We start from the raw sequence: 27,847 nt of genomic DNA on the forward strand, positions 1-27,847 counted from the left end.
ATGCATATTGTACGGTTTCAAAAAGCATATGCACAGTGAGTGTATGTGATTAAGTGGGGAGTCTGGGGACTGCTACTGTGATCATGACCATGCCTATAATCTTTCCTGGTGACAGACACCAGATTACCTACTTTCCTTCCAATCTTCATCATGGTATCTAACATTTTCCTCCGTCAGCATCAAAGCACTATAGTATCATCCGTCCCTTGGATCAAGTATTTAAGAAATACGTCGACTCGGACGGCATTTTCGTACCAGAAGGCTCGGAAAACCTGTCAGTTGACTAGCCATACCATCTGTCTCAATCGTACTCACTTCCCACCGTCAGTCCCGCAGAAAGCTCTCTTTCGGATCAAGAAGAAAAGGACGACGACAAGGATGATGATGCGGTCGGACGATACTTCAAGTTCTCCTTCCCCGATCTAGACGAGCGGATAAGACAAGTCATCGAAAAATACGGCGCAGTCTTCCCTAAGCTCAATTTTTCTTGCACCAAGGGTCAGCCAATTGCATATACATCCTTGTTCACATCAAGACAAAGTTGTTTATCAAGAAATTCATGGTGAGTGTCACTGCTTCGCAAATACCTCCTCAGGACGAAGTCACTTCGCTGTATTGCAGCCGCTTCATTTTCACCTCCCAGTCCACAAATTCTGCACCTCGTTCTATCCCAACTTGAAATGATATCCTACCGTTACGTTAATTCAGCTACGATTGCAGATAGACCCGTTGTGACTTCAGTATGACGCTGACATCTGGAATGAATCAATAAGGTTTACGGGATGCCTTTGAATTCGTTTGCGAGTGGGATATCTTGAGTCGAAGCATCATTCTAGATGCGGACTCCCTCGACTTGCACCCGACTGGCGATCGCGATGGCTGCTGAACCAACCTTAAAGAACATGGAATGCATACCTGTGTCTCGTGTGCAGTGCGTTCACAATCGTTATACAGTAGCATGCGCCAGACGTTCGGATGTCAATATCAATGATGAAATGGATATTCTACGAGTACCTAGTCAGCAAGATCCAGAGGGTATGACAAGCTGATAGGTGAGCGATCACGCCAATAGTATACAACAGTGAGATCTGATGCCCGATGAGGGTTGATGGAGAGGTGCGCGAGCTTGATCAAGGGTGGTCCCCGAACGCCTTATCCATAGATGCCAAATCTCTACCCTGGATAGCTATCTATAAGGTGCTTATGGACATCAGGTATCGAATATGGGGGTCTTCTGGGGCACGCTGCACAATAGAAGTTCAAAATGGCGCAGGATGTGGAATCTCTGTTCGCCGCTCACCCAGAAAGGAACTTCGCTTTCTGCGGTCGACCGGTCAGCGCTAGCGCTAGCTGCCAGATTCATTCGCCCCGACACGTGTTCAAGCCCTTAGGCCTTATTGATCATCAATTTGTCATTACTTTACATAAAAGTAGGACCGAACACACCCTAAATATTGCTATGCTCCTCCTCCATTCATGTCAGAGCGTCCCCGGGCCACTGACCTATTCCACAGCCTACATGACATATGACCCCAATAATGCGACTCGCGCGTTTCACGTAATATACAACAATCTCCCAGAGGATGGTTCTTAATTCATCCAATTACAGCCATCGATCACAAGGTGCTCGTATCACATTTTGGTCGGTAGAATATTCGCTCTTCGAGGACCGTACAGTTCTAATGATACATTCCATGCCTTTCCACGAGATCCTTCCACAAGACTCTGTTCTCGTAGAACACTCCAGATGGAAAAGATCAGTGACGCAATACTGTTTTGCCTACTTTTCACCATCTTCAGGAGCGCTCGAGGTGTCCATAGCCATCCTGTGGCTGCCAAATTGGCATGCTGTATCTAATGTATGTGCAAGAAGAACTCGCATTGTGATTTTAAACCAGTAGCACTGGTATTCAACCATTGTTGCTGGTTCGCTGATACAGTGCGGAGACTTAGACAACAGTTGGGAGGGTGCAGTTGTGCGATCGATGAATCCAAGGCAGGATGTACATACTTGCCACCGGGTACCCGAAAAATATATGCAAACGGGGTGATTGGTGCACAAGATGTGCAGCATCAGGATTTACAGCTAGAACATGTTTCTAGAGTTGAGAGTTGAGGTTTCATGGTATAGCGTTGAAGGCAACCTGAGATCGAGGTTGTGAAATCAAATGCACATTCTCAATGTGAACAACGAGATAACAAGAATTACAAAAGAACCAGATGCAAAGATGAGATAAGTGTCCATATGCTTCAGTGTTGATACCCATCAGAATATACAGTAGAAAAAAGAACAAAACAAGTCTGCAATGGAAGAGATCGTGACTACGCACTTCCTGCAACTGGTGAGGCAGTATGAGTATCAAGAGCAGGAGGTGCCGCGGACGCCGACGGGGCGGCGGGCTGAGTCTGTGATGACTCAGATGACGCCTGGGCCTGGACTTGACATTCCGATTGACCTTGCTGCTGCGTCGGTTGTGCATTTCGATTGGCGTGTTGAGAAGAGGTGCAGCAGAGAAAAAGCACGAGATGAGCCAACAGCCGGACGGGCAGTGAATGCGCATATCTTGGACGTGGTGTCGTAGGATCAGTACCTGAAGTAGGTGGTGTTATGGACGACCCCTGGACGTGTGATCGGGTTTCCTGGTGTGTTTTTTGTGGCGGCGGCGGAGCAGTACATATAACCCGGACAGAAATAATTGAACCACAGCGATGGGAAATGCATGCAAAGAAATGTATACCTCTCTGTCCTTTACTTCAGAAACTTCGATGATACGAGGACCACGAGAGAAGGTGGGCCGCCTTCGGCGTTGCTGGAGTTTGGTTGCATCATTTTTATTGCGAGGAGAGCGACGGAAAGGTGGCCAAATGCGACGAAAGAGCGCACTCTCACTCCCAAAAGAAGGTGTGAGACAGCGGGAATGGCGGGCAGACTCGAAAGGAATAGTGATAGTTACCGTACGCTCTGGAGGACTGAAACCAAGAAGTTAGAACAGGAACCTATTAAAAACATTGATACGCACATGAGCACCATTTGTCACGTCGTCGAAAAATCCTGGCGAAAGATCATCATCCTCGCCTGCGTAGCATCTGCCTATATAGAATATCAAGGTTACAAGCTTGAGAAACGGATTACGTACATCCATTAATAACTCTTGAGCTGCCACTTGCGAGCGGAAGATCAACGTAGCTTTGACTGAAGAATCATGGGCTTTACATCAGATAAAGGTTGGAGTGTATGGCGTGAATGTCCCAACATGTGTGTACGCGTTTTCGTTTTCACAAACAGTGACTAGCAGCTTTCCATCAGCAGAAAGTGCTGCGCAGCGCACATCACCTTCATGTTGGATGCGTGGTCCGACTGGGAGGTTGGTGTCGAGATTCCATAGACGCGCTGTGTGATCAACAGGTGCACTTGCAAGGAGGCGGTTGTTGTGAGACAAGGAGATGGTGTTGATGAGGTGCATCAGCGGCTGTGTTGATCCGGAATGAACCAGAGATGAGTTTCTTTCCATCAGACGTCCAGGCCAAGCTCCACACTTGATAAGTAGGTACCAATGTCATCAAGCGCTTCCACTCAGTTATGTACATAACTCGCGTACGTATGGAAAGCCAGACAACCGCGCTCAATTTCTCATGTGCATGCTTCTCCCGACGCACCATATAAGGTATACGCTTCTACAGGACATCTGCCACCGAGAATCACAGGCGGCAGTTTGTGAGAGGTTATTGGACCAAAAAAACTCAATGACAATAGTACAAATGTAACAAAACTTGACATCAGGTGTGACGATACGGCGTGTTCAATATCAAGCTTGCCTCCCATATGCCTCCAACTCGAAACCAGACCATTCACAGTAATGGTTGCACACATGTTTCTCCTCAAACTGGCTCACCACATCTTCAATATTTCCATCACCGAAAAGATTGTTGCCTTCAGAAACAGACCTGGAATGAATATGAATAGTTGAAAGTAAGGTCACAGCTAGGGTACATACGGGTGCGTTAATATTTGCGGGTCTGTCAGCAACTCCGTGCTACCTGTGGTAGTACACCATGTGAGCCAGCAAAACAAACGCAAGTAACTTTTACACACCCTGATAGTCGGAGATATATGCCAATCCCCCGGTCTTCTCATACTGAACGTGTTGAGTAAATGCCAAGAAAAGTGCTGTACTGTACCCATCCTCGCCAGGATCAAGGAGAGGATCGCAGTCCGTGTTGTGAATGAATTTCACGAAGGCGTCTGGCCCACCCGGAATAAGTTCCTCTAAGAGAAATGCAGCACGGACAGAGCATGGTTTAGCACCCGGTTTAGCAACGATCATCTGGCCAGGTAGGAAGGATAGTGCAAGTCCAGCATGAATGAAACGAAGACGTGGAATCTCAAAAGGAGGGGGGTTTGACGAGGCTGTGACACAACGGTTAACGAATGCATAGGTGAGATCTAACAACGAATTTGCCCAGTACAGGACATTGGCTTCCTTGAACTGCTTGGACAATTCGTCGGCCACAGCGTAACGTCCAACTTTGTATGTGCCTGTCGATGGTCCATTTGGAGGAAATATCTTGATGAAAGGTCTCTTGACTACGACTTTCTGATGCGGGATTGAACCTAGTCCGGTTGTAGGAATGTGTGATGCGAGTGTTAACCACCCAGGATGGGCAGTCTTGAATCCACCTCGGCCGATGAGATTGGCAGAGGATGTGTCGACTGTCAGTTGCCCAGTTGCCGATTCTGCAGTATGCAACGTGAACGACTGATACTTGCTATCTTCCAGAATTTCGGACATTGGGCGAGTAGCAATCCAGTACAGCTGGACATTTTCGTTCTGCAGGTCGTACACTTTGAAAGGACATTAGCGCCACGAACAAGATACTCAAGATATGGAACTCACCACTCTGCGCATCTACATTTGCTATTCCGCCAGATCGGAGTGCTTCTTTCAACTCATTACGATCGGGTGACCGAAAGATATTGGCAGAAGCAGCTTTCTTTAGTGGTGGTGATGTAGATGAGGATGTAGAACTAAGGCTACTGGCTGTACGGAGGTGGGTCCTCTTTAAGGGAACTTCAGGAAGTGGTACCTCAGTGGCAAGGTAGTCTTCGCCCTGGAAGACATCAATGGAAGCTTCGGAGATAGCTGTAGTAGCCATTGGAGCTTGGCGGGTAGCCTCGTCCTACAAGAGTCCCAAGTCAGCCTAGATGCACAAGAAAAAGTAGTAGCATTACCTCTTCAGCTCGCTCGGTCCATTCTTCATATTCGCGCCACTGGCTCTCAGGTACAACGACCATGAGTGCAAACTGTTTTGTCTTGAATATCTGTGACTTTAAGCCTTTACGTCCAGCTTGAACGCATTGGGAGTAAAAATATGGCTCGCGTGCATGATGACCCGATAGATCCACCCATCGTGAGTCTCGGACGACGAATTCTTCATACCGCCACTGAAAGGCAGGACAGAATGATTGAATCTTTGGATAAACGGTATCGAGGGCTATTTTGATGAGACCTGGGGCGTCAATTTGAGCGTCTATATCCTTTTTTCCTTCGCAGATACTCTGGATCGGCATTAGTGGTTGTATTGCAATAGAGTAGTTATACACATACCCCAAAAGGTGTACCACGCCCACCCTTCTTCCGGCTACCTCCCTCATGAACAGCCGAAATTTCGAGTGAGATCGTTTGAGATGGAGGAGGAGCATAGGATAATTTTGCCCAACGATCACGCTCCGAGCCATAGAGGGCATGGTGTGGCGTATATCCGGTGGAACTACGCATAGTTTGCTGCGATGATGCCTGCCACAGTGACGGAACACTAATGTCAGGCCCTGCAGAAAACTCGGACCGTCCATGGGACAAAGGTATCACTGGTGGTGGATTGACCGACACTTGGCAAATCAGTCACAAGTTACACCAGGTAATTGATATGACGACTTACATTTTCTTTGGCCTGCGTTCACTGACTGCCGAATGACATGTGGATCTGGAGGGCCTCGACCAGCGAAGCCAGAACTACCACCACTGGCAAAGCCTGGAGTAGGGCGAACTGAAAATGCTTGTTAGTTATAGACATTGTGCCAGAACTTAACTTACCAGCAGGTCGCACAGATGTTGCTGACTTCTTTTGATAGCGTTCATGGCAGGGACCACAGACATAGCGCCCTGGTTTACCGTGCTCTATGGTGGCCACATAGAAGCAAGGGTCACCCTTGGTGATATTGGTGCCACATGCAGGACGCTGGCACAACCGGTCCTCTTTCGCAAAGGCGTCCTCGGTGAATTGAGACACAAGCTCGTAGTTAGACATAGCCACAAAGAATAGTAGTTGAAGAGGGAGACTGAAGCTCAGAGCGCAATGTCCAGGATGCTTAAATGCACCATGAACCACTTAATTTAGATATGTATATGTAGAAGAAAACATACCAAATATCCGACATTGGAAGTTGCACTGCAGAGAGCGAGACAGATAATGATGTGCAGAGAGTTGCGCTGCAGAGAGATCACCAAGGATCCGGAACATTGTTCACCGGAAGTTGTGCAGCAGAGAGCTGCAAAGAGATCAGTTATAGTACATTCTATATACAATTTGACGAGACCTAGCACGCTGTTGGCATTCATTGGCATTCACGGTCAGAAGCAATAGTGAGTTATCTAGCTGCGGAGTAAAGTTTACGGTCAGAAGCTGCAAGGCTACTCATGAAACTCACGGTCACGGTCAGACCCAGGAACTGCTCTCTAAATCCAGGCCTAGAATGTCAAGCTTGGTAAGAGGGGAGGATGAGTGCTCTTTCTGAATGTCAAACTAGGTAAGAGGGGAGGATGAGCGCTCTGTATTGAACGTGGCCACAGCCAACTACTGAATGTAAGTAATCTCCTATCTCCTCTGAAGCAATTCCCATGCACAGCAAACAAGTTTAGTAAGACATTTCCTACACCATTTCAATGTACAGCGGTCAAGGAATCGTCAGTATAAATATGCCAACTTCATGGGCTCCTTCATGGGCTCAAGCCGCTAAACTGAAAATGCCTAACCAGAACAAACCCACACGTTCGTCTTCCAACCTTTGACCTTGCATTGACGCTGACTCAGACGTTCTAGCACCTTTGGCTGACATCGCGCCCCACATCCTTCGGCTGTGGAAGTCACGTCTCACGGACAAGCAGATAGTCCAGGCCTTACGAAAAGAAATTGACACCGAACACTATGGAATTGGATTAACTAAATTTATACAGGTTCGTACAGACATGGGGCTTCTGCGCACACGCCAGCAAGGCCACACCGTGGAGTCCATTCGTGATGCCATGCTCGAACTTCGCGAAATGTACCCCAAGGCCGGCATGAGAGAAATAATTAGCTTACTACACCACGAGGAGGGTATGAGTGTATCAAGGTACGAACACTTACCTTTGCTGATCGTTCCCATCGAATGAACACTTCGACAGGAGTGTCATAAAGTCTTATTTTGCCATCTATGAAGCTGACCTTGTTCGCCAACGAAAGGCCCGCCGCCTGCAAAGGAGGCGCTTTTGGGCTGCTGGAGTAAATGACATAGTCGCAGTGGACCAGCATGACAAATGGCTGCGGTTTGGTCTAGCATTGCACACTGGAATCGAACCTTTCTCTGGCCGCATCATGTGGATGCGGGTTTGGCATTCCAATCGAAATCCACAGCTCATTCTGAGCTACTATCTAGATACTATCGAGAACCTTGGTCGTGAGTACTTTGATTCAGAAATTGTCACAATGTTCTAACATCCTCAACAGATATGCCCTTGGTTACACAGAGCGACCCTGGGACTGAAAATTTTGGGATTGCCAATGGCCACACCATGTTGCGTCAATGGTACGATCCTTCACTACAGGGCACATTACAGCATCGCTGGATGCGAACCAAGAAAAATGTAATGCCGGAGATCGCGTGGTCGCAACTGCGACGTCGATTTACTCCGGGTTTTGAGTCCCTGCTGGACCACGGAGTCGAACAGGACTGGTATGACAGTGATAATACACTTCAAGTGTACGTGTTTCGAGTTTCAATCTGTCGCATTGATTAATGTTTCTTCAGAATGGTCTTTCGATGGGTCTTCATCCCATGGTTGCAGCGTGAATTAGACTCTTACCAGGACCGGATCAATCATACTGCCAAAAGGCGTGATCGCAACAAGGTACTGCCACATGGAGTCCCAGAACTTATCTATCGGTCCGCTGAAGACTTTGGTGCCCTTGACTTCAAGGTGCGCACCATCTAATCTTTGTCTTAGGGAGCTGACCTTGACTCATCAATAGATCAAGATAGAGAAGGCCGCTGTGGATCATGTGCGAGCGACGTACATCAAACCTGGACACCCTGTGTTCGATCTCGTGCCCAGTGACCTTGGAGACACTCTCCAGATGTGCTACGAACGTTTGGGACGTCCTGTCGTCAATCGCAAATCAGCTTGGACAGTGTATCTAGGACTGCTTCGTATATTTCCGCCCTCATTGAAACACGACCCCAGATGCCGCTCCCTGATAGTATTGAAAGAGATGAACTTGAAGAATTGCCGCTCCTTCAGGAGCATCGAGACCTGCCATTTCATGAAGAGACTAATGGGTATTATTATATGGGTGGCGTTCGTGGAGGACTTGGACTAGATGATGGTCATCATCGATTGCTCGATGACCTTACTCACGAAGACGAACCGGATGTCCCTCATGAGGCTGACAATGCCGGTCTCGTTGTTTGGGAATTTTCGGACGAAGAAGCGGGTGCAATGGACGAGTGGTGATTTGCTGGCCATGGCGAACGGTTTTGAAACAAAGGCAGGCGTTGAAGGGTGGCAGTTGGCTTGGTGTATCGTACTTTGATCAATTGCACATTTCTTGATCTTGACATTACTCCATCGCACGATGCTCAGACTTAAGCTTGACCAACTTCCCATGTGATACTGTCACATGACTGGCAAAACGTGGCACTTTTTCCTCGACTTACATAATCTGTCGAGGAAAAAGTGCCACGTTTTCCGGTCAGGTGACATTGTTGCAAGTCAGGTGCCATGACATGCATTCACAATTGATGGATTGCAATTCGATATTTTACATTGGGGGTGTTCGGAGGTCAATGGAAGCACATGCCTTAATAGGCAGGTTCTGAGAAGAAGAAGGTGCAAAACTTGAGCGCGGTTGTCTGGCTTTCCATACGTACGTTTGTCTCACAAATCCAGTACTTGCTGTGTAAATTAATATTTGAACCGCGCTGTTCCTTACATACGCATACACATGAACTTCCTCTTCTTCCGCGGGCACCGTGTTCTGTTCGCAGGATCCGGAAGGCAACTCCATATACTTATGGGTCAATTGCCCAGTCCTGTCAACCTTCCATTGCGGTCTTAGATCTGATTGCTCTTCTGGAATACACAGGTTGACATGCAGAGTTAGTAAGGTCGAGATGCCTTCGACTGGAACCAGGCGCAGGAGGTGGAGCTCTCAGATAGCCTGAAGACGCATAGCAGATCAGAAATTCAATTGTCACCTGCGTGCCACTCGAGATGCCTACTAAACGGAGGCTAACACGACTTCTTGCAACACATCACTTACTATTACATGCTGCTGGATCCGACCTCTAAGGGAGGGATATTAGAACTCGAGACTCCTACACATACCTATGGCAAGACAAAGCTTGTAGGCATCACGTCGTAACGAGACCCCGGCCATGTTGATAGTCAGGTAGTGTTTGGATATTGAGTCTGGCTGCCCGCCGCCCGGGTTCAAGCGCTCATGCTGATGTTTTCAGCATCAGCTGCACACACTAGCTGCGTGTATTCCAGATACCATTCTATTTACATAAGGGCATTTAATAGTGTTACGCCCAGTCTTTTGATTCAGGGTGGCCTTTCGGTACCCGTTCTTGCCCCGTTCCATCTTGCTAGTACCCTTTCGAAGTTTGCGGCTATGCAGTCGATCTGCATTTCAACTTATGTGATTCCATAAGATGCTGTGCAGTGTGCAGACGCTCGACATGTGGTTTTCTACCTGTGCTACTCTCACCACACATAAAGCTGAAGGCACACTGCGTTGTTCTCAATCCGCAAAAAGTTACCATAAATTTCTCTATCATGTCTAGTACAGAGGAACATCCTGGTGTAGGAACAACAACGCTCGCCCTGGAGGCACGAATTGCTCGTTTTGACCAGTAGTGAGTTCTTCCGTACGGTATCGTCCCAGTTCTTCATATCAATATTCGTTACAGTCATGATCCGTGAGCATCCCCAGAATGGAATGTTCAGCGTTTGAATTTGATCACTCTTCCAGACGATTTGGAACAACCGTCTACAAAAAGACGAACATAAACAAACAATCAAAGCACCTCAAGAAACTGAATGAAAAGAAACCAGTTATTGTCGTCCGACGAGTCATGGACGGCAAGGGCCGATACGCAAAGACTGAAATTGACATCCGAAGTCGAGAACTTTGCGAGGTGCTCGTGGAGATACACCGAGGTGTGGAAGGTTTAGATCTCTCGCGAAGTGCCGTAAGTTGAACATGAAATATTTTAACATCACAATGCAATTCTCATTAACCATTTCAGTGTGACCCGAAGCTGCTTTTTTTATCTTACAGCAAGCTCGAGGAACGACTGGAATTAGAAAAGTCGAACGGCACGCCAAACACTGCGCTAATTTCTGAGATCGAAGTAGTCCTTCACTTTATCCGGGAGCAGTACGAAACCACCTTTGTCGACTTTAAATCATTGACAAGACACGAGTCCATCACCTTCGATTTACTTTGGATATTATTCCGCCATGGCACCCTGGTCTTCAATCGCCACGAGTTCACTGAGCAGGACCACATTCTCCGAGCTACGCGCTTTGAGATCATACAGACAAATGAAGGACTCTTTGCAGAAATCCATTGTCATGTGATTACTAACGACGGCGAGCGTTTTGGAATTGCTAACCAAAGGCTTCGGATCTCATCGTTCGAAGGAGAGCGAAAGATACAAAGCCTATCTGTTTTTCCCCTCCTCTATCATTCGAATGGACCCAAAATTCGCGAACTTGCAGCCAAACGAGGTCGGAAATTTGCAGGCTTGCAATGCCAAACTTATGGTGAGATTTCCGGGATGGCTGCCTGTGTCGACGACCGCTCCCAGGACGACCGTCAGGTTCGAAAGTACAGGGTGAGCAGTAATAACCAGTCCTGTTAATAGTATAGCCTATAACAAATCGATATAGGCATACGGGCGCGTCATGATCGATCCTGGCGCATTTCGTATGTTTAAGCCTGACTCTAGTCTCAATCTCCCAGTTTCTACCCGGTTGGTTCCAAAGGAACTCGAGGAAGAGCAATATGTAATCTGCACTCCTGTTGTTATAGGCTTTTGCTTCGGAACAAAGCAGTGGGGTGCGAGAATTTTCCTGCTTGGTTCCGCACATTTCTACAACAAACTTACGCGTCTTAGGCGGATTCGCTCTTGACAAGCTGGAGGATGTGTCCTGGTCATTAGAGCCCTTCGATCGTCTGGTCCTGGACAACAGACACAAAGAATTGATTCATGCATTGGTGAAGCAGCACGCATCGCGTACTAGTTCAACCTTTGACGACCTCGTGCGGGGAAAAGGAAAAGGCCTCGTCGGATTGCTTGCAGGCCCACCTGGATGTGGGAAGACGCTTACAGCGGAAGCAGCGGCAGAGGTATTTCTCAGCATAGCTCATGATTTCATCTACCCTCATCACCTTCGGTCAGGTGACAAAGTGTCCCTTATATTGTATTTCGGCAGGCGAATTGGGATCCGACTCGGAGCATGTAGACCATGCTCTAACTCAGATTCTGGAACTTTCCCAGCGGTGGAAAGCAATCGTCCTTCTCGACGAAGCAGATGTTTTTCTGTCACAAAGGAGGGACACTGATTTGGAGCGGAATGCCCTGGTGTCTATTTTTCTACGGCAACTGGAATACTATCAGGGAATCATGTTTTTGACGACCAACCTAGTTTCACAGTGTGATGCTGCATTCGAGAGTATGTGCTTTCGCTTTGCTGTAGTTGAGTTCCTCAATCAATCACAAAACAGGTCGAATCCACTTCACGGTGCACTACCCATCACTGTGTCGTGGCTCGCGCAAACAGATCTGGAAGACGTTCATCGATAAAACATCGGGTACCTGCCAGTCCATAGTCAGCGAGGCTGATATTAATGCCTTATCCCGGGAGATACTCAACGGCCGTCAGGTATGTTGATCATCACTTTCTTGCATTTCGCATGATTGAAAGTGATGATGCCAACGGAATCATAGATCAAGAACACTGTGGGAACTGCTCTCTCTCTCTCGTTGCATTCGAATACACCGCTTTCTGAGAAACACATCCGCACGGTGCTTGATTCTATGCAGGACTGGAACAAGGCTCGGGAACACCACAAGTCTTATATGTCATCTGAGCACAAATCAGATTTGCGGGTCGGCGTCCCGGCTGGCATGCAAAGTGCGGTGCATTGCAGTAAGTTCGCCTTCGTTGTATCCTGTGGGGATTTTCAGGCCGTACAGGATATTTGCGAGCAGTGCTGATCAAATTCAATCTCAGTTGTGCACATCTCAATTGTTGTTCTTGCATGTCACTTCTTGCTTAAGACTGCACGAGCTGGCCAGATGTGACTGCACATTGATTGTATTGGACTTCATAGTGCGCTACCAATACTAGTACTAGTAGGCCCTATAGGAATATCTCTAAATTTGGACACTTGGCTATGCTACTTAGTAGGCACAATTCAATACCTACATGGTCGGATGTCCGTTCCGTTGAGTCTATCTATCCCGCATTATCGACACTTGGCTATGCTACTTAGTAGGCACAATTTAATATGTACACAGTCGGATTGAGTCTATCCCGCATTATCGCAGACCGCATCTCATTAATTAAGTTTCATGTTTGACTGGTCCACTTGGGAGTAGTCGATGGAAAACATGCAGCAAGAAGAAGCTTTGGGCAACTAAGGACTTCCCTCAGTAAAACTTTTACTTACTGGATAGTCACCCACTATTTGACAAACCTGGCCAATCAAATTCAATGTGTAAACAGAATTTTTTCATGACTTCTCGCGATCAGTCTACTACTGGTACCACCTGGTGTCCCCAGTCTGCGAGGCCTGGGAATATCCAATCATCATACCGCTATTGTCGGATTTACGTCGACATCGGATCAACGTTAACGTTAAGCGCCAACGCTCAATTGTGTGCACACTTGACCTGGCAGACAGCCTTGCACATTAATTGAGCGCTCATCCGAATTTGCTAATCAAACTATCCAGACCGGAACTAGTAGAATCTGTGGAGGACTACATAGCCCCCTCAACGTTTCAACCAGTGACCAGTGATATTACACCTCGCTACATGTAGTGAATTCCCAAATCATTTCTAGGCTGCCATAAGCTGGCTTGTGCGTCTCCGTATTGATTGATTGTACTTCCATTGGGAACGTTCCAGGAGGTCTGCCTCGCGCACAATATGTATTAATGTGGTATTTTCAAATCCAGGAAAGATTCGAATACTTCTAGAGAACCTTCTCAGGCTGTGCTCCCGCCTCGAGGCTTCCGGAACCAGACACACTTATTTAATTAAGTAACTGCCAGCTGGCTATGAGTAAACGGTTGCATCTACTCAACGCTCAGCGCTCATGCATCAGCCAGACCAGACAACTTCCCTAGTACAGTCCTCAGAGTGCGTGCTCAAAGTTGATATGTTAATGTGCCAACTAAACTCTTCTGTCTCAAGGAAAACTCCCTTTGAACAGGCCTGGGAGGCGTACCGCACAAGCATAAACTTGTCGCAGACCAAAAAGGTCCAATTCATCGAAAAATGCTCCAAGTTTGCCTCAGAATGGCGTGATCCTGCTGCAGCCATAAATGAAGCTATCACAGAGGCAGAGAATCAAGATTACCAGAAACAATCCCGGAAGGTAGTTCGCGCGTATCTGCTCCCATTTCTGAATGCCTTGACGGGCTTCACTGGTATCGTGGACGCATTGAGTCAATTCCGTGCTTATCATAAATGCCCTCTTGGATGTTGATCCTCTTGTTTTAGCCACCTTGAATCCGATCGCATCGATCGTCTGGGGCTGTCTTAAGGTCGCTATTAATGCAAGTGTCAAGTGCCTAGTTGAACATAAATTTGAGTGACGCTCATCATTTAACTTTACTTCTTTCCAGAGCCTTGATCAATGCGCGAGACTCTTTGAAACCATCCACTCCGAGCTGGCCACTCTCGGTGATCACCTAGAGAGTATTTCTGGCTATGGTGACCTGTACCAAAGAAATAAAAAGATGCAGAGGATCCTCTGCAATTCTTACATCAATGTTATCCGCTTCTGGCATAGAGTTGATAAAGAATGCACTAAGTCAGGTCAGATCGAAGTTTGTATATGATAACCGAGCTTGATCTGACATGAAGCTTAGGGCCAAAGCTCGGGACACCCTTTAGCACAAAGAAGTTGGGGGGCATCATAAGTGACATGCGTGAGGACGCGGTGAAGATTAAAGAATGCGCCTCCCTCCTTGGTGCCCAGGAATCAAGGGACGAATGTGTCGCTAATAAAGTGGCCAGACGGGAGGCAGAAGAAGAGAGGATCAAGGCAGAAGAACACCGGGAGTTGGATAAGCTGGTCACTGTCTTGGATCGGCTGCCATCGAAATCCTTGAACGAGCAGAGTTTCGCACGGCAAGAGAAGAACTTACGTGACCGCAGCCAAAACACTTGTCAATGGCTGTTTTCCCATGACGATTTTCTCCAATGGCAGAACAATCCCTCATCACCACCGATCCTGTGGATCCATGGCCCGCCTGGATCCGGGAAATCGACTCTGTGTTCGAGCGCCATCGAATTCCTCGCCAAAAGCTCGGGATTGGATGTAGTGATTTTTCACTTTTATGACTTTGCGCAGCATCTTCCTCCAGAGCAGACATTATCTATTCTCGCAGAACAACTCCTCCTTCAATATCACCAGCGTCTACAGAAAATTCCGGATGAATTGTTGAAAATCATCCACGCGCCCGGATCTCTCCGTGAAAGAGTTCAGAACATCATCACGGTATTGATCAAGGAATGCTCGAGGGTTTACTTCTTCCTCGACGGCCTGGATGAAGAGACTACGAATTCATGGGATGATGCTGTATTGGTGCTTCGTTTTCTTACCAAGCTCGCGGACGATTCTCCTAGCAGAGTTCGTGTCTGGTGTAGTACCCAGCGCCGGGACTGCATTAGCGAGGAGCTCCAAGGGTGTTGTAGCATCGACATTGATTTTTTCGCGAAATGCGATCTCGCCCTGTACCTATCAGAAGAGGTCTCCAAGCTTCAGTGCTCGAGTCCTCCTGACCAAGCTTGTATCCTGGAGACGCTGAAAAGCCGTGCGGAATGCAGCTTTATTTGGGCGAAGTTCATGATAGATGCCCTTGGAAAGTGTTGGTCGACGAGTACCATGGAAAGCAGTCTAAAGAAGCTCCCACCAACTCTCGTGGAATATTATCGCACATTTTTCAAGCGCCTGGAGCGGCCCCACCGTCCGCTGGCTTGGTATGTTGGCCATTTATTGTTCCAAACACTTCTTCATTCTGAGTATACAACTGTCCAGCAAAATTTTTGCACTCGTTGTTTTTGCTCGACGTCCTTTGCGATTGTCAGAACTTACCGAGGCTGTATGGTGCTTAGAGAGTGAGCCCCACAAAGACCTCCAGCAGAAGGCCAAGCCGAATACCAACAGCATCCGTACCATAGTCCAACCCTTCATCGAATTGATGAAGACTAACAAGACAGATGATTCTAGCACCGAGGATCAGTATACCTGTCATATCCTACACTCCACCCTGCGCGATTTCCTTCTGAACCATCCAGATATCTTGTGTGACGATTCCTCAGATCTTCGCATTAGCGCTGATTGGCCGGCTCGCGCTTGCTTGCGTTATTTAGGTCAAACTAGATATTCCGGCCTACTAGTCAGACGGGAGGGAAGGTGGCTTGACATCAAGGGAGACCCAGTGGATCGTCACCCTTTGCTTGTATACGCAGCCAAGTACTGGGATAAGCACCTTGACGACGTTGCCATCCAGGAACCTGGCAATGTTGAGTCCTTCGTCACTTCTCCTAACTTCCGGACATGCGTGCAGGTCCAGAGCCTATGGGTAGAAGCACAGTTTTCCTTTTTCTCTCGTCCCAATGAGAGCCATGGCTTCAACTTAAATGTTCGGCGGGTGTTCCCGTCGTGGTTCGCACGAGCTCAAACCGGACCGGGTGAAAAGCTTTGGACGGACTACCGCCGATTCCTGCATGAGTGGATTTATTTCCTCAGCTGCGGACAGTGTGGTGGGGAAAAGACATGCGAAATATTGCCATACATCGGACAATTGGATCGCATATGGTTCGGGGCGCTTGGTTTGAACAATTTCCTATCTCGATTGGAGGGCAGATGCACAAGTTTTGCTTTCCAAACGGATGTTAATTCTGATGATGTTCAGTATGTTTTTGATGCGGTCAATGAGGCGGGAGATGAAATCATGATATTACGGATACAGTCAGTCAATATGTTTTTCTACCATTTGATCGCTGAAGTCAACCTCCAGGGTATCAAAGCCAAAAGCTCGTGTCAACAGGATATCCATCCTCAAATGCTCTTGCGAGAGCTGGATTCTATCTAACGAACACCCCCCAAATCTCAAGAAGAAGCAGACTATACAACTTACTACCAGTAGTTGCAACTGGGACTTGTACGCAAAGTCCGTAACCGACCCTGCCTTACAGACAGGCAAGGCTGCGCCAGCTGCTTTTGGACCAGATTGTCAAACCCTCCGGATTGGCACCCGGCTGTATTACAGGCGAGCCGATAATGGCACATTTGTCGCCATTCCTGGGCAATACTTTCTGTGCGATCCACGCTCCATCTACATCGAGGAGTTTGCACGCCATCGTCAGTTCCTCGTTCTCACTTCCCGGGCGAATATTTCCAAAGGAGATCTCAAAGTGACCCGGAACAAAGCAGACGGGGCGGGCGATGAAGACGACAACCTAGATACAGGTACCGATGAAGATTCACGGGTAGGAGGGGATGAACTCGATGCGGATTCAGAAGATGAAGACAGTTCAATAGTGATTGCATCAGATTCGGAAGGGGATGAACTTGACGAGGACCCAGAAGATGAAGACAGTTCAATAGTGATTGCATCAGATTCAGAAGGGGATGAACTTGACGAGGACCCAGAAGATGAAGACAGTTCCATAGAGACCGCATCAGATTCAGAAAATGAGTTCGATGGTGGAACTGAGTCGGAAGACTCGGGCAACGAGAGCACAAGTGAAGGCAGCACCGATACCTCCGCTAATTTTGAATTAGAGGACGATATACTCCCTCCATGGGCCACTCACTTTGGCAGCGAAGACATGGACACGGACAACGAGAGCTGTCGTTCCTTTGATATCAGTGGTTTCGGTGTTGACATTGATGCCGAGGACCGCGATGACATTTCCGATCAAGAAGAGGATTTAGAAAGTAGTTCCGATGAAGACGATGCTATCCCATCTGAGGTGTTCGACAATAACCTCTTTCGCGACGAGGAACAATACGACTGGGAGGGACTGTCGAGTAAACGCGCAGAGAAGCGAAAGGCTCGAGCAACCATCACTGTGTTTGACACTCAATCGTGTAGTCGTCTCTTCCGCCTGAGGCGGCCAATCAAGTGTAGACTGTTTGCTTCGCCGCCTGTCTTCCACCCCACGAAGTCCCTGGTCGTCTGGCCACTTGCCGATGGCGATGTCTTGTTTGTGGATTACTTGGCTAAAACGTACTTCACCCGGCGGCTGCAGCCATCAACCCCGCACAGTAAGTCCGATAAAAGTCGGAGCAATTGATGCTGATGATCGATATCAGCGGGTCATGTCTTCATGAAAATCCATTTTTCTAAATGTGGTGAATTTTTGCATATCGCCACCCTTGAAGCACAAGGGAAGGCTGCGGAAATGAAGAAGGACTCAGAACCCTTGCCTCCTATCAAACTAGCTGTCCTCGTGTGCACATACCGTCTCTCTCGGAGAAAGACTGCCAGGTCACCCCCGAAGCAGATCCATCGCATGAAGTTAGCGTTAGGCCAAACCACACGGCTGCACGTATCAATGATGCCATTCACGTTGACTTGGACATCGAGGGACCTCTACTTCAGTTGCAGCAAAAGGTCGCTGCAAATTTACCGCATTCCGTTGTTCAGTACAACAGAAGAGAAGGCTGAGGAGGATCTACAGCCCGTGTGGACGCCTCGGAAGCCATTCTTTCTCCCACACAGTGCAAGCAACCGAACGGTATACTATTTCCCTCCCACGGAGAACAAGAGCGGCAAGGAGCAATTACCCGCACGCATCCTCATCGGAAGCGACTTTACAGCATTGAAGGATATTAAACCGAGTGAAGCTGAAGAGGAATACGGCGTTTTGTTAGTGAAACGCGTCATCGAGCACTCTGCTGGCAAAAGAGGAGAATTTCATCCACCTATTGGGTGCTATGTCGATGAAGACACCAACCTCGGCGGATGGGTTGATTCTCATGCCCGCGCAAGTATTTTACAAGATCACGGCGTTGGCCATTTAGACCCTCACATGCCAGTGGAAAACTTCAATCCCGATGATGATTGTGACTGTGAGTGTTACTGTCAGACTACGTGCATGGTCCCTTGCATTCTCATTTCTGTTCGCAGTGGAACCGTTCATCTATTGATTATACCAACACTGGGAACTAGAGCAGCACTTACAATGTTGATACCAGTTTCAGAATTCATGTACTTACTCAGTCTCCATATGTCAAGTATGCCGATTCATTCTTCCTCTAAATGTAGTTGAACTCCAGAAACCAAGGCTCACCAGTACCCCGAGTGACAGGAGAAGTGACCAGCTGAGCGTTCGCTAGCACGCTGTCGACAGACGAAGAATCGCAACGTTGTTTCTTCTAACTAAGTCGCGCGCAGTCTTGAAAACTGATTCTGAGATATCCAACGAGTCGAAGTACAAGTTGTAGTGATTAGTGTTGTACGACTGCTACGTGGTGCCTTAACTGCTAGTCAACTGCTAGCGGTATTGTTTATCCTTTTCGTTGAAGAGTAATACTCGTCTGTAGCCTCTTGATATATAGCTCTCTCGATCGAATTCAGGTTCAAGTGCCTGTACTATCACATACTACTACGACCGGCATGTCATTGCATCGCATATTTCCTGTACAGACACCAGATTATCTACTTTCCTGCCAATTTTCATCATGGTATCCAACATTTTCCTCCATCAGTATCAAAAGCACTATAATCCGTCCATTGGATCAACCATTCAGGGAATATCTCGACTCGGATGGCATTTTCGTACCAGAAGGCTCGGAAAATCCGTCAGTTGATTAGCTATATCATTTGTCTCAGTCGTACTCACTTCCCACCGTCAGTCCCGCAGAAAGCTCTCTTTCGGATCAAGAAGATGAGGACGACAACGAAGATGACGCTTGCAGTCGGACGAACTTCTCCTTCCCCGATCTAGATGAGCGGATAAGACAAGTCATCAAAGAATACGGCGCAGTCTTCCCTAAGCTCAATTTTTCTTCACCAAAGGTCAGCCCATTGCACCATACATCCTTGTTCGCATCAAACAGTTGACAGGATGCATCATGGGTGCTACCACCATCCTCGCCTCTCAAATGCACATCTCCATCAGATGTCTACATCCTACTCAAATCCTCAGACTTCATATCACACGATCTAAGTATCGACACGGTGTTTGAGGGATGCCAATACGATCCCTCGAATCCGCCGTCGTATCAACTCGAGCTTGTCTTGCGGAAAAATGGTATCCTATAGACAGCAGCCGCGAGTTCAGGTGTTTCGTCCGTGAAGGCCGTCTCGTAGGTACGTCCTGTTATCTAATTCTCGCTCAGGCACTACGATGATGCTCGTGCAGGGATATCACAACGCGATACGAATTTCTACGACTTCATGAACGAGCCCCAAACACAAAAACAAGATCGTAGAGACGCTTCAGCGTTTGTGGGAAGAAAAGATCAAGTCCAAATGGCTATGGGCAACAAGACTGTATGTATCACATTGTCTTTTTCGTAGTTCGTGCACTCATCACTCTTATGAAGACATCTTTGATGTGTTGATGACGCGTGATCTGTCTCGGGGACATGTCCTAGACTTCAACCCATACGCACCCCGGACAGATCCCCTCCTATTCACGTACGAAGAGCTCTTGTCGGTCTTCACACGTGGGCTGAGCGTACCCGAGCTCCGTATCATTGACTCACCTTTACATCCGGTCGCATCGCGCAACGCACCAGCTCACCAGCACAACATGTTGCCAATCGAAGCCCTCACGCTGAGTAGCGGTCGGGACATCAACGACTTCTCAGATTTGTGGAAGAAAGAGATTCAGCAGTCCATGAATGATGACGATTAATAGACGTGGCCATCATCAGATCTTACCCCGAACGGATTTTGTCAAACCTGAGCTTCGTATCATCACCCAGTCGCAGCACGCAAACCCACCAACCCACTAAACATGTTGCCAATCAAAATCCTCGCACTCAGTAGCGGTCGAGACACCAACATATTCTCAAATCTACCGCAGAATAGCATTCAACCTCCATGAGTGTGGCCAGCGAATTCATTCATTTTGTCGTCCATTAGAATTATCGTAATCGTAGGACTCTAATAATAATCCGCCAGACCCCCTCGTCCCAAAGACGCGACACCATCTATGTTATGGACCATAATATAGGAAATAGCCCAGCGGGCGATCTACAGGTATCTCTATAACGCACGGTTACGCTTTTAGATCTTGTCAATCTCAATACCAGAGTCACTGGCGCTACCATCAGTGAACGCAGGGCGAGTGGCAGCGAGACCGGAGGAATTCTTGTAGAAAAGAATATTACCCTCATCCTCAACAAACTAAACGATGTCTCAGAACATATACCAGACAGAATTAAAAGTATACTGACTTTGCACTCCTTGAAAACCCTGTAGACTTCTCCCCACCCGCCCGGAGCACCCTCGAGCTTAATACCTGCTTGCTCAAGGCGCTTACGAAGAGCATCAGAAGCTTCCCAGGCGTTGTAGTGAGGGATCTTGCTGGAGACGTGATGAAGGACGTGGGTCTCGGAGATACCGTGGGTAGCATAAGCACCGATCCAACCCATAATCGAGCCACAGCCACCAAGGAGGTTGCGGTCCAAAGTAGACAGAGCACCACGGGGGAAAGTGAACTCAGAGGCACGGTAGTGGGGGAGAAGCGGGTCGGTATGTTGGAGGAACGTAATGAGGACAAGCCAGTGGTTGACCCAGAGGTAAGGCACCAGGTAAAGACGGAACACGGTCCAGAACCCGTATGCATAGATGGAGCCGGTGATACCAGCGAGCCATAGCACGATACCGATATCAGACAGAACGATTGACTCGCGCTGGTGAGGTGCGAACATCACAGCATCAGGGTTGAAGTCTACAAAACCAAATTATTAAATTATTTTCTTTTCAACACGAATCGTTACTCACGGTTGGTGCCTTTGGGGTAACGCTTCTGACCAGATGCATTGCGGATAAGGTATGCAGGCCAGCCGCCAAGCTAAAAACACCGTTAGCCTCAATCACGTAGATCTCATCCAATTTGCCTAACCAAATATGTAGCAGCGCCAATCGTTGCGCCAATAGGAGAGTCGCCCAGCGCCTCCTTCAGCTCCTTCATTACTTCGTCCGAAACACTCGAACCAAGAATATCCTCTTTTGTCGGGTCGAATGCGGGCAAGCCGAGTTGCGAACGTGTCTTGGGGACAAAGACCTGATCCTGAGTCATATGAGCAGTTGAAGCATGATGTTTCGCATGTGTGATCCTCCACGAATGGTATGGTACACCAAGCCTAAATAATTAAGGTATTGTCAATCACGTGACTGAATGAAATAAAATTTGAGACCGCACGCGGAATGCAGGACCCAGCCAACACTATTGTTGATCAACTTGGACTCGGAAAATGCTTGGTGGCCGCACTCGTGAGCAATGACCCAAAGGCCAGTGGCAAAGAGACCCGTCCAGAAGGTGTACCCCGCCCAGAGAGACAAGCGTGCAGCGGGATAGAGCAAGGGATGAGGGAGGGAAACGTGTTCGGGGGAGATGAGGGTGTCTAGATAAGTTGCGGTCTTGTAGATACCCGAGATCACCACTAGGTCGTAAACACTAATCATCGTGAAAACGCGTCAGAGCCAGCTATCTTGGGCAAGCATTAACCTACATATATAGCGACGACCGCAACGCTGAACGCTTGAAGCAGCGAGCGCTGAAAAAACCAACAGTGATAAGTGTCTGGCCCGGGGATGCATTGAAAAACGCGTGCAGACTTACGGGATAGCGCTCAACAGGTCCTTAATCGTGAGGTCGGGTATAACCGCAGACATTCTGTTTTACGGTCGTAACGCCTTTCTCTGATCGTCTGACATGATTCAAGTCGTTGTAGCAGACTCCGTCTAATCCGAGCTTCTAAGGAAAAAAGGAAGGGAGAAAGAGACAAAGGAAAGCAGACGAAGTAGAGTGTTCGAGTCTATTTATTGGGGTAAAAGAATTGCTCCGGTGATAACCGAGGGCACACGTGGTTAAGTTACATCCCCACCCAGTCGGAAAACACACTACAAGTTTCATTGCATGAATCATGCACGCTGTTCATGGTGAGGCCGGTGAGGATGTAAGCGTTTACAAACGTTTAAGCTTCATTCACGAGATGTTCGAATCATATTAACATGTTGCGATATGGGGCAGGAGCAAATTGCTATGTATATATATATATTGTCAAAATCCAAGACATGAGTGTGAGATTTCAGGCAACAAGGCCGTGCGTGTGAGGCATAACAATCCGCTAGAACACTCCAGTCTCACTAATGAAGGGGGCCTGGTAAACGCAAGTACTCCCTTCCAGCACTCTAATTTAACGCCTGTAGCCTCGCAGCTAGTCCCTCCAAAAACGCAAACCCATCCTTGGTGATAGTCCTGCCACTACTCTTGTTGGTAATAGCGCCAAAGTCAGCCACGAGATTCGCAAGCACCCTATTACTCGATGCAGTTCCTACTTCTCGACGAAGCCTTGCAACCACGCCCAACTTCACGTGCGCTGGTTGGGGGGCTCGATCGTCCTCTCGATTAGCACTTCGTAAAGTCCGAAGCGGGTGTACGAATATCGAAGGGTCTGCGAGCTGTTTGTACAGCGCATCCAGGAAGGCGAAACCCTCCTTAGTGAGCGTCCTTGAGCCCAGTTGCAGGAATTTCGTGAACTCTTCCACGGCGACTGCAAGAGCAGCGTTATCCGTTGAATCAAGGACCGAAAGCTTGAGTTTCTGCAGCTGACTGGCTTTCTTCGTTCGTACGGGAGTGCGGGGTGGAAGGGGTTGACCATTTGGCTTCAATCTATCGTCCTCGGAGCTGTCGCTTACGGATATGATTTCGCTACGCTTTTTAGCGTCATCTTTTCGCGCAGGGGCAGGGACATTAGTTTGGTCCCCAAGTATCGGGCGAGGCGGGTTGAGCTGGAGCTTGGCCAAGTCATTCAGGACGTTCTCCATCTCATCTGCATCAATCGCGGGCCGTGTAGGAGCAGTCCGCGCGACTTGAGGTTGAGCCTGAAACAAAATCGAATAAACCCAAACTCAGGTGCACTGACAAACCCTCGTACCTTGGGAGCTGGTGGTGGTGGCCAGATTAAAGCGCTCAATATCGGTGAAGCCACTGTCCTGTGCGAGCGCCTGGAACTCGTCCTTCCAGTGGTCGTAATCAGGACAGTCAAAGAACTTCAGCCGTCTGCAATACCGCAGGAACTCCTCAAACTCAGAAGGTATTCCCTTGCACAGGTCTTCAGGTTGAGCATTCTTTTTCGCTCGCTTGATGCGATCATGCCGCTGAGTCTGTTTTCGGTATACCGTTCCGTGTCCACGAGAGTCCTCCAGGCGTAAGAAGATGTATGAACATCAGTGCGGCGGCCTCGAGATCATCTCGCCTAGATGGTACTGCGGCAGTTTAAATAAGTAGCCGTAACACATAAATAAACCTAGGATACTGACCTTTGCCTTTACAATGCACGTTAACAGACGTAAACCAGTAGTTGCCCAAGAAATCTCTCTTCTGCTTTGAGTCTGGAATATGCCGCCGCGTGTGCGGATCGATATAGCGTTAGAAAACCCAAAGTCAATCATATAGATGGTTTCTTCTTCAGGTGTCAATCCGATAGCACAGTTCCCAAGCTGTATATCGCGATGCAGAACTTCACGGTTGTGCATGATCTGTAAGCGTGCGATCTGTATATTCGATCCATGTCAAGGTTATGCTATCGATCTGAAACCAGCGAGCAAACTTACCACCTGGATCGCAATAGAGCATACACTGCGAAGATCCATCCTCGGGTTCCCCCACTGCAGATTTTGTCGGTAGATACTCTCCAGACTCTTTCCGAGGAGACTTATGACTAGATAATGCCATTTTCCCTCTATACCGCTCGCCCATAACCGAGGCATGCCCTCTCCTCCTTGCAGTAGAGGATAGATGGCTTGCTCATAGCGATTTGTTGGGCACTCGTGGTCGACGTCTTGTACTTTGAGCGCAACGGAAGTACCATCGTGAATGTGATATGCCTTGAAGATAGAGCCTGGGATGATATGGCTTAGGTGAGGAATAGTGTTGAGTGGGCGCAATACGTACCCGAATAGCCTGACCCAAGTCGGTCTTCTAACCAGTAGTTGCCCATTTTACGAGGAATAGTATCCGAGTTGTGTGCCATTATACCGGCTGACCACTGGTCCTAAGTTATGGAGGTGCTATTGGTAGCAGGGTTGAAGTGACGAGTGACCAACAGTGAAATTAAAATGGCGGTTTTATGGCAGAATCTAATGTGGGTATTGAAGCAGTACAATACTATATTGTGGACGGTGGGTTGATGCGGATTGTGGATAATAGGGTTGATTCGGATTAGAACAGATGGTTGCTGGTGGTTGACGCGCCAATTGCCTGGAACGCGTCAGTCACGTGTCAGGTTGAAATGTACGAACTGGGTGAGGAACATTGGAACACCCACAGTGTCGGTTCGAACCACCAAGTGTGTAGAATCTGTTCGCATTTTCCTCGTGTTTCTGGCCACAACACGATGATCAATGACACAAAGCGGAGTCGTTTTCATTGTAATATTACAGTAATTATACAGTTTGAATACACAAAAGACTTTTGATAATGATTCAGAGTGCTTGCCCCGCCGCGATCTTCGCAGTCAAGTCCGCAGCTGCTTGCAACGCACGGGGTGTGTCGTACTTGTCCATGATAACTTCGACCAACTGTATCTTCCCCGCACTGGCGAATTCTTCATCGTCGAGAAGCTTGTTGAGCTCTGACTTGCTGCGGACCGTGTACGACTTTGACATCTTGCCCTCCATATCACCGAGAGTAGTGAGGAGCGAAGTCCATTTCCTGAGGGAATATTTGAGCAAAACACAAATCAAGAGAGTGACACGTATCCTACCAGTCCGCAATGTCGTTGTACTTCCTGCAATAATTCGTGAGCTGTCATGAAGTGGTCTGTCTTATTAGTGAACACTCACCTATTTAGGCCGTGCAAGTGCCTCTCGATGTTGTAGCCCTTATTATTCAGCACGAAGATTGTTGGCGTCAACTTGTGACGGGTCATGGTTGAAATCTCTTGCACAGTCAGTTGCCTACCACATGAAATATTCAAGTAAAATTCAAGCACAATGGATGGACTACGCACATGCTACCATCACCAGTGAATAATATGGTGCGCCCAAGATGTTTGTCGCGGGCTGCGAGCGCTGCACCAAGTGTGCTGGCTACAGTCATTTCCGTCAGATACAGGTCCAGTAGAGAAACTTCAATATATTTACCGGTTGCCCATCCAATGCTTCCATACAAGATTTGGCTGACGAAAACGGACTCGTCAGGCATTGGAACATCCAAAACTCCAAAGTTTGAAGTGCCTAGAAGTATGGTTCACTCTACATTTTGAAGGACAATAGATGAGTTTCGACTCACCAGTCTCAGCAACGATGATATCCTGCTTCCGGAAGAATTTGCCCACCCGAGGCCAGAAATAGGCATGCGAAATCTTGTCGTCACTTTCCTTTGGAAACATCTAGCCTATAATGCGGAACAGGGATTCGTGATGCAACCTCCTGATATTTACTCAGCCTCTCCGTGAGCTTCGGGAGGAGCGACTTCATTCCTATACCCGGGAATTTTGCGTGGCGAACAAGTGTGTGGTCGGAGTGAAGCTGCAAAAATCACCTAAGCGTCGAAAACTGGCATGTCATGGAAAATTACCTCGATTGTGTGCGTCGCAGGAATATGGTACGTGAACATTCCCGTATTAAAATCTGACTTCAACGCGCCAATCGAGAGGATAAGGTTTGCGTTTTCGACCCTCTCCTTGATGGACGGATCCGTGACCGAACCGATTATAATCTACAGAAGCGTCAGAACGGTCTTGAGCAAAAAAACAGGGATGAAAACTCACACCGCCATATCGTTCATGCTCCTCGCTCACTGCCGTCTTTCCCATGGGTGCTGCGTATACAGGAAACCGTGTTTTCACGAGAAGGTCGTTGACTTCCTGGCGCAAGTCGTGACGAATAGCGCAAGCATCGACAAGAACAACGATGTCCTGTTTAGCATCATCCACGAGCTCCATGATCTCGTCGAGAACATAGCTCTCAACGTCGGGGTCATTAGGAGGAGGGGCTCGTGAAAGCTCGACCTTCAAGCGTTTCGCAGGGATTTTTTCGGAGGTGAGGGTCCATCGGAATGGTGAGGTAAACGGGGCGAGCCTGCGAGACATTCACTGCTTGAATGGATGGAGGCAGTCAATCAGGACTTACATTAGTAATGCACACCGTGAGGATTCGATCAATTTCGGCTGCAGCTTGTGTTTTATTCATAAGTATAGCCTGTGCAATGGTGACATTTTCCGCAGCTTTCGTGTATACATCGAATCTGACGAATGTAAGATACTGGATCAACAAAGAGGAGAAATACATACTTTCCATTGCCAAGTGTGTGGTGGAGCATGGGCTTATTCTTCAACTGCGTAGTGCTAGGCACTCCGACGATATGAAGAACAGGGACCATTTCAGAGAACGCTGATTGATCTGTGAGTTATCCCTCGCAAGAACGACGAGTAACAATCACCGCCTGCAACTCCGTTGATAGCACTCAATTCGCCAACGCCGAACCTGTAAATCGTTGAGGTCACTGGTAGATAATGCTTATCGACTACCAAACATACGTTGTCACAACCACGCCTATGCTGTGTTCTTTGACACGGGCGTATCCATCAGCTGCGTAAGCTGCGTTCAACTCGTTGCTATAATGGTGTAAGATAGAGTGTCGCCGACATGATGAACTGATTACCAGGTCCCAATCCATTCAATTGTAGGATGGTCTTCAATGTAGTCCTAAGGATTGAAGTATGGAACATCAGTGCTAGCTGCGCTGTTCATATGCGCAATAATTTACCAGGAAAGCTACACAAGATCGTCAGTATACAAAGTTGTCGATGATTAATGGAACCATACGCATGTTGAAATCCCCAGGTACTCCAAAATGGACTGTGGGCAACAAGTGGGTGAGTTCAATGAACATGACTGAAGGGGATGCATACCTTCACGTTGAGCTGTTCCAATCTCTTCAAAATGTACTCAGAGATGGTGATAAGCTCATCGTCTTCGCTATGATGTTGTGCTTTCAAGGTTTGAAGCTCGTGCTGAAGTCGACCGACTTCAGCCTGGAGTTGCTTGGCTGCAGTGTCCATGGTTGTGGTTAGATTGCGAGTCTCAG

At 47.9% G+C, this 27,847-nt stretch overlaps 9 protein-coding genes across 9 annotated transcripts; 5 read left to right on the plus strand and 4 right to left on the minus strand.

Annotated features, from left to right (window-relative positions):
* DFJ58DRAFT_917253 (uncharacterized protein) lies at positions 1 to 732 on the plus strand (the record flags this gene model as incomplete). The annotated part of the gene is made up of 5 exons (XM_041395521.1): positions 1 to 35; positions 116 to 153; positions 178 to 274; positions 329 to 562; positions 622 to 732. The coding sequence occupies 5 exons, from the start codon at positions 1 to 3 to the stop codon at positions 677 to 679; spliced, it is 462 nt and encodes a 153-aa protein (XP_041237907.1). The 3' UTR covers positions 680 to 732.
* Positions 733 to 3,806: 3,074 nt separating this feature from the next.
* DFJ58DRAFT_734035 (uncharacterized protein) lies at positions 3,807 to 6,306 on the minus strand (the record flags this gene model as incomplete). The annotated part of the gene is made up of 8 exons (XM_041386398.1): positions 3,807 to 3,945; positions 3,996 to 4,038; positions 4,094 to 4,843; positions 4,896 to 5,178; positions 5,231 to 5,557; positions 5,607 to 5,887; positions 5,938 to 6,045; positions 6,093 to 6,306. 8 exons carry the CDS (start codon positions 6,304 to 6,306, stop codon positions 3,807 to 3,809), a joined length of 2,145 nt encoding a protein of 714 aa, XP_041237908.1.
* A 716-nt stretch (positions 6,307 to 7,022) lies between these two features.
* On the plus strand, positions 7,023 to 8,768 carry DFJ58DRAFT_846229 (uncharacterized protein; the record flags this gene model as incomplete). Its single annotated transcript, XM_041393272.1, has 7 exons — positions 7,023 to 7,047; positions 7,090 to 7,390; positions 7,443 to 7,714; positions 7,765 to 8,017; positions 8,066 to 8,234; positions 8,287 to 8,445; positions 8,499 to 8,768. 7 exons carry the CDS (start codon positions 7,023 to 7,025, stop codon positions 8,766 to 8,768), a joined length of 1,449 nt encoding a protein of 482 aa, XP_041237909.1.
* A 1,484-nt stretch (positions 8,769 to 10,252) lies between these two features.
* DFJ58DRAFT_668584 (P-loop containing nucleoside triphosphate hydrolase protein) lies at positions 10,253 to 12,218 on the plus strand (the record flags this gene model as incomplete). The annotated part of the gene is made up of 6 exons (XM_041382713.1): positions 10,253 to 10,510; positions 10,568 to 11,158; positions 11,214 to 11,382; positions 11,441 to 11,673; positions 11,726 to 11,999; positions 12,052 to 12,218. The coding sequence occupies 6 exons, from the start codon at positions 10,253 to 10,255 to the stop codon at positions 12,216 to 12,218; spliced, it is 1,692 nt and encodes a 563-aa protein (XP_041237910.1).
* Positions 12,219 to 14,242: 2,024 nt separating this feature from the next.
* DFJ58DRAFT_134374 (uncharacterized protein) lies at positions 14,243 to 18,851 on the plus strand. Its single transcript, XM_041378810.1, has 5 exons — positions 14,243 to 15,541; positions 15,600 to 16,535; positions 16,585 to 17,837; positions 17,886 to 18,644; positions 18,703 to 18,851. The coding sequence occupies exons 1-5, from the start codon at positions 14,484 to 14,486 to the stop codon at positions 18,720 to 18,722; spliced, it is 4,026 nt and encodes a 1,341-aa protein (XP_041237911.1). The 5' UTR covers positions 14,243 to 14,483; the 3' UTR covers positions 18,723 to 18,851.
* A 200-nt stretch (positions 18,852 to 19,051) lies between these two features.
* On the plus strand, positions 19,052 to 20,437 carry DFJ58DRAFT_908226 (D123-domain-containing protein; the record flags this gene model as incomplete). Its single annotated transcript, XM_041395097.1, has 7 exons — positions 19,052 to 19,376; positions 19,431 to 19,593; positions 19,642 to 19,812; positions 19,854 to 19,887; positions 19,940 to 20,021; positions 20,045 to 20,070; positions 20,124 to 20,437. The coding sequence occupies exons 1-7, from the start codon at positions 19,192 to 19,194 to the stop codon at positions 20,435 to 20,437; spliced, it is 975 nt and encodes a 324-aa protein (XP_041237912.1). The 5' UTR covers positions 19,052 to 19,191.
* A 187-nt stretch (positions 20,438 to 20,624) lies between these two features.
* Positions 20,625 to 22,565, minus strand: DFJ58DRAFT_134394 (fatty acid desaturase-domain-containing protein). Its single transcript, XM_041378811.1, has 7 exons — positions 22,373 to 22,565; positions 22,263 to 22,307; positions 21,953 to 22,207; positions 21,653 to 21,893; positions 21,532 to 21,601; positions 20,982 to 21,478; positions 20,625 to 20,931 (listed from the first exon to the last, which is right to left on the minus strand). Exons 1-7 carry the CDS (start codon positions 22,423 to 22,425, stop codon positions 20,812 to 20,814), a joined length of 1,281 nt encoding a protein of 426 aa, XP_041237913.1. The 5' UTR covers positions 22,426 to 22,565; the 3' UTR covers positions 20,625 to 20,811.
* Positions 22,566 to 22,710: 145 nt separating this feature from the next.
* Positions 22,711 to 25,010, minus strand: DFJ58DRAFT_814748 (kinase-like domain-containing protein). Its single transcript, XM_041391671.1, has 7 exons — positions 24,710 to 25,010; positions 24,370 to 24,656; positions 24,194 to 24,309; positions 24,076 to 24,131; positions 23,935 to 24,021; positions 23,691 to 23,891; positions 22,711 to 23,663 (listed from the first exon to the last, which is right to left on the minus strand). Exons 1-7 carry the CDS (start codon positions 24,786 to 24,788, stop codon positions 22,945 to 22,947), a joined length of 1,545 nt encoding a protein of 514 aa, XP_041237914.1. The 5' UTR covers positions 24,789 to 25,010; the 3' UTR covers positions 22,711 to 22,944.
* A 229-nt stretch (positions 25,011 to 25,239) lies between these two features.
* On the minus strand, positions 25,240 to 27,821 carry DFJ58DRAFT_718798 (thiamine diphosphate-binding protein; the record flags this gene model as incomplete). The annotated part of the gene is given in 15 exon segments (XM_041384528.1): positions 25,240 to 25,468; positions 25,521 to 25,544; positions 25,600 to 25,713; positions 25,767 to 25,845; positions 25,900 to 25,992; positions 26,048 to 26,147; positions 26,167 to 26,286; positions 26,336 to 26,476; positions 26,529 to 26,768; positions 26,890 to 27,004; positions 27,051 to 27,150; positions 27,200 to 27,243; positions 27,297 to 27,374; positions 27,422 to 27,465; positions 27,672 to 27,821. The coding sequence occupies 15 exon segments, from the start codon at positions 27,819 to 27,821 to the stop codon at positions 25,240 to 25,242; spliced, it is 1,671 nt and encodes a 556-aa protein (XP_041237915.1).
* Between the last annotated feature and the right edge of the window lie 26 nt (positions 27,822 to 27,847).

The sequence above is a fragment of the Suillus subalutaceus genome, assembly GCF_016647625.1.
Source record: "Suillus subalutaceus strain FC151 chromosome Unknown DFJ58scaffold_164, whole genome shotgun sequence".
NCBI classification, from domain to species: domain Eukaryota; kingdom Fungi; phylum Basidiomycota; class Agaricomycetes; order Boletales; family Suillaceae; genus Suillus; species Suillus subalutaceus.

Excerpts from the sequence above, each read along its gene's own strand:
- DFJ58DRAFT_814748 (XM_041391671.1), bottom strand. The coding sequence starts at position 24,788 with ATGGCACACAACTCGGATACTATTCCTCGTAAAATGGGCAACTACTGG. Across the intron at positions 24,132-24,193 it reads ATCTATATGATTGACTTTGG|AGATTTCTTGGGCAACTACT; the intron begins GTTTTCTAACGC and ends AAAGCAGAAGAG. Across the intron at positions 24,022-24,075 it reads CGTGCATTGTAAAGGCAAAG|TACCATCTAGGCGAGATGAT; the intron begins GTCAGTATCCTA and ends AAACTGCCGCAG.
- DFJ58DRAFT_134374 (XM_041378810.1), top strand. The coding sequence starts at position 14,484 with ATGCGTGAGGACGCGGTGAAGATTAAAGAATGCGCCTCCCTCCTTGGT. Across the intron at positions 16,536-16,584 it reads ATCATGATATTACGGATACA|GGTATCAAAGCCAAAAGCTC; the intron begins GTCAGTCAATAT and ends GTCAACCTCCAG. Across the intron at positions 18,645-18,702 it reads TCCCGATGATGATTGTGACT|TGGAACCGTTCATCTATTGA; the intron begins GTGAGTGTTACT and ends TTCTGTTCGCAG.
- DFJ58DRAFT_134394 (XM_041378811.1), bottom strand. The coding sequence starts at position 22,425 with ATGTCTGCGGTTATACCCGACCTCACGATTAAGGACCTGTTGAGCGCT. Across the intron at positions 21,894-21,952 it reads GGCTGGGTCCTGCATTCCGC|GCTTGGTGTACCATACCATT; the intron begins GTGCGGTCTCAA and ends TTAATTATTTAG. Across the intron at positions 20,932-20,981 it reads GGGTTTTCAAGGAGTGCAAA|TTTGTTGAGGATGAGGGTAA; the intron begins GTCAGTATACTT and ends GACATCGTTTAG.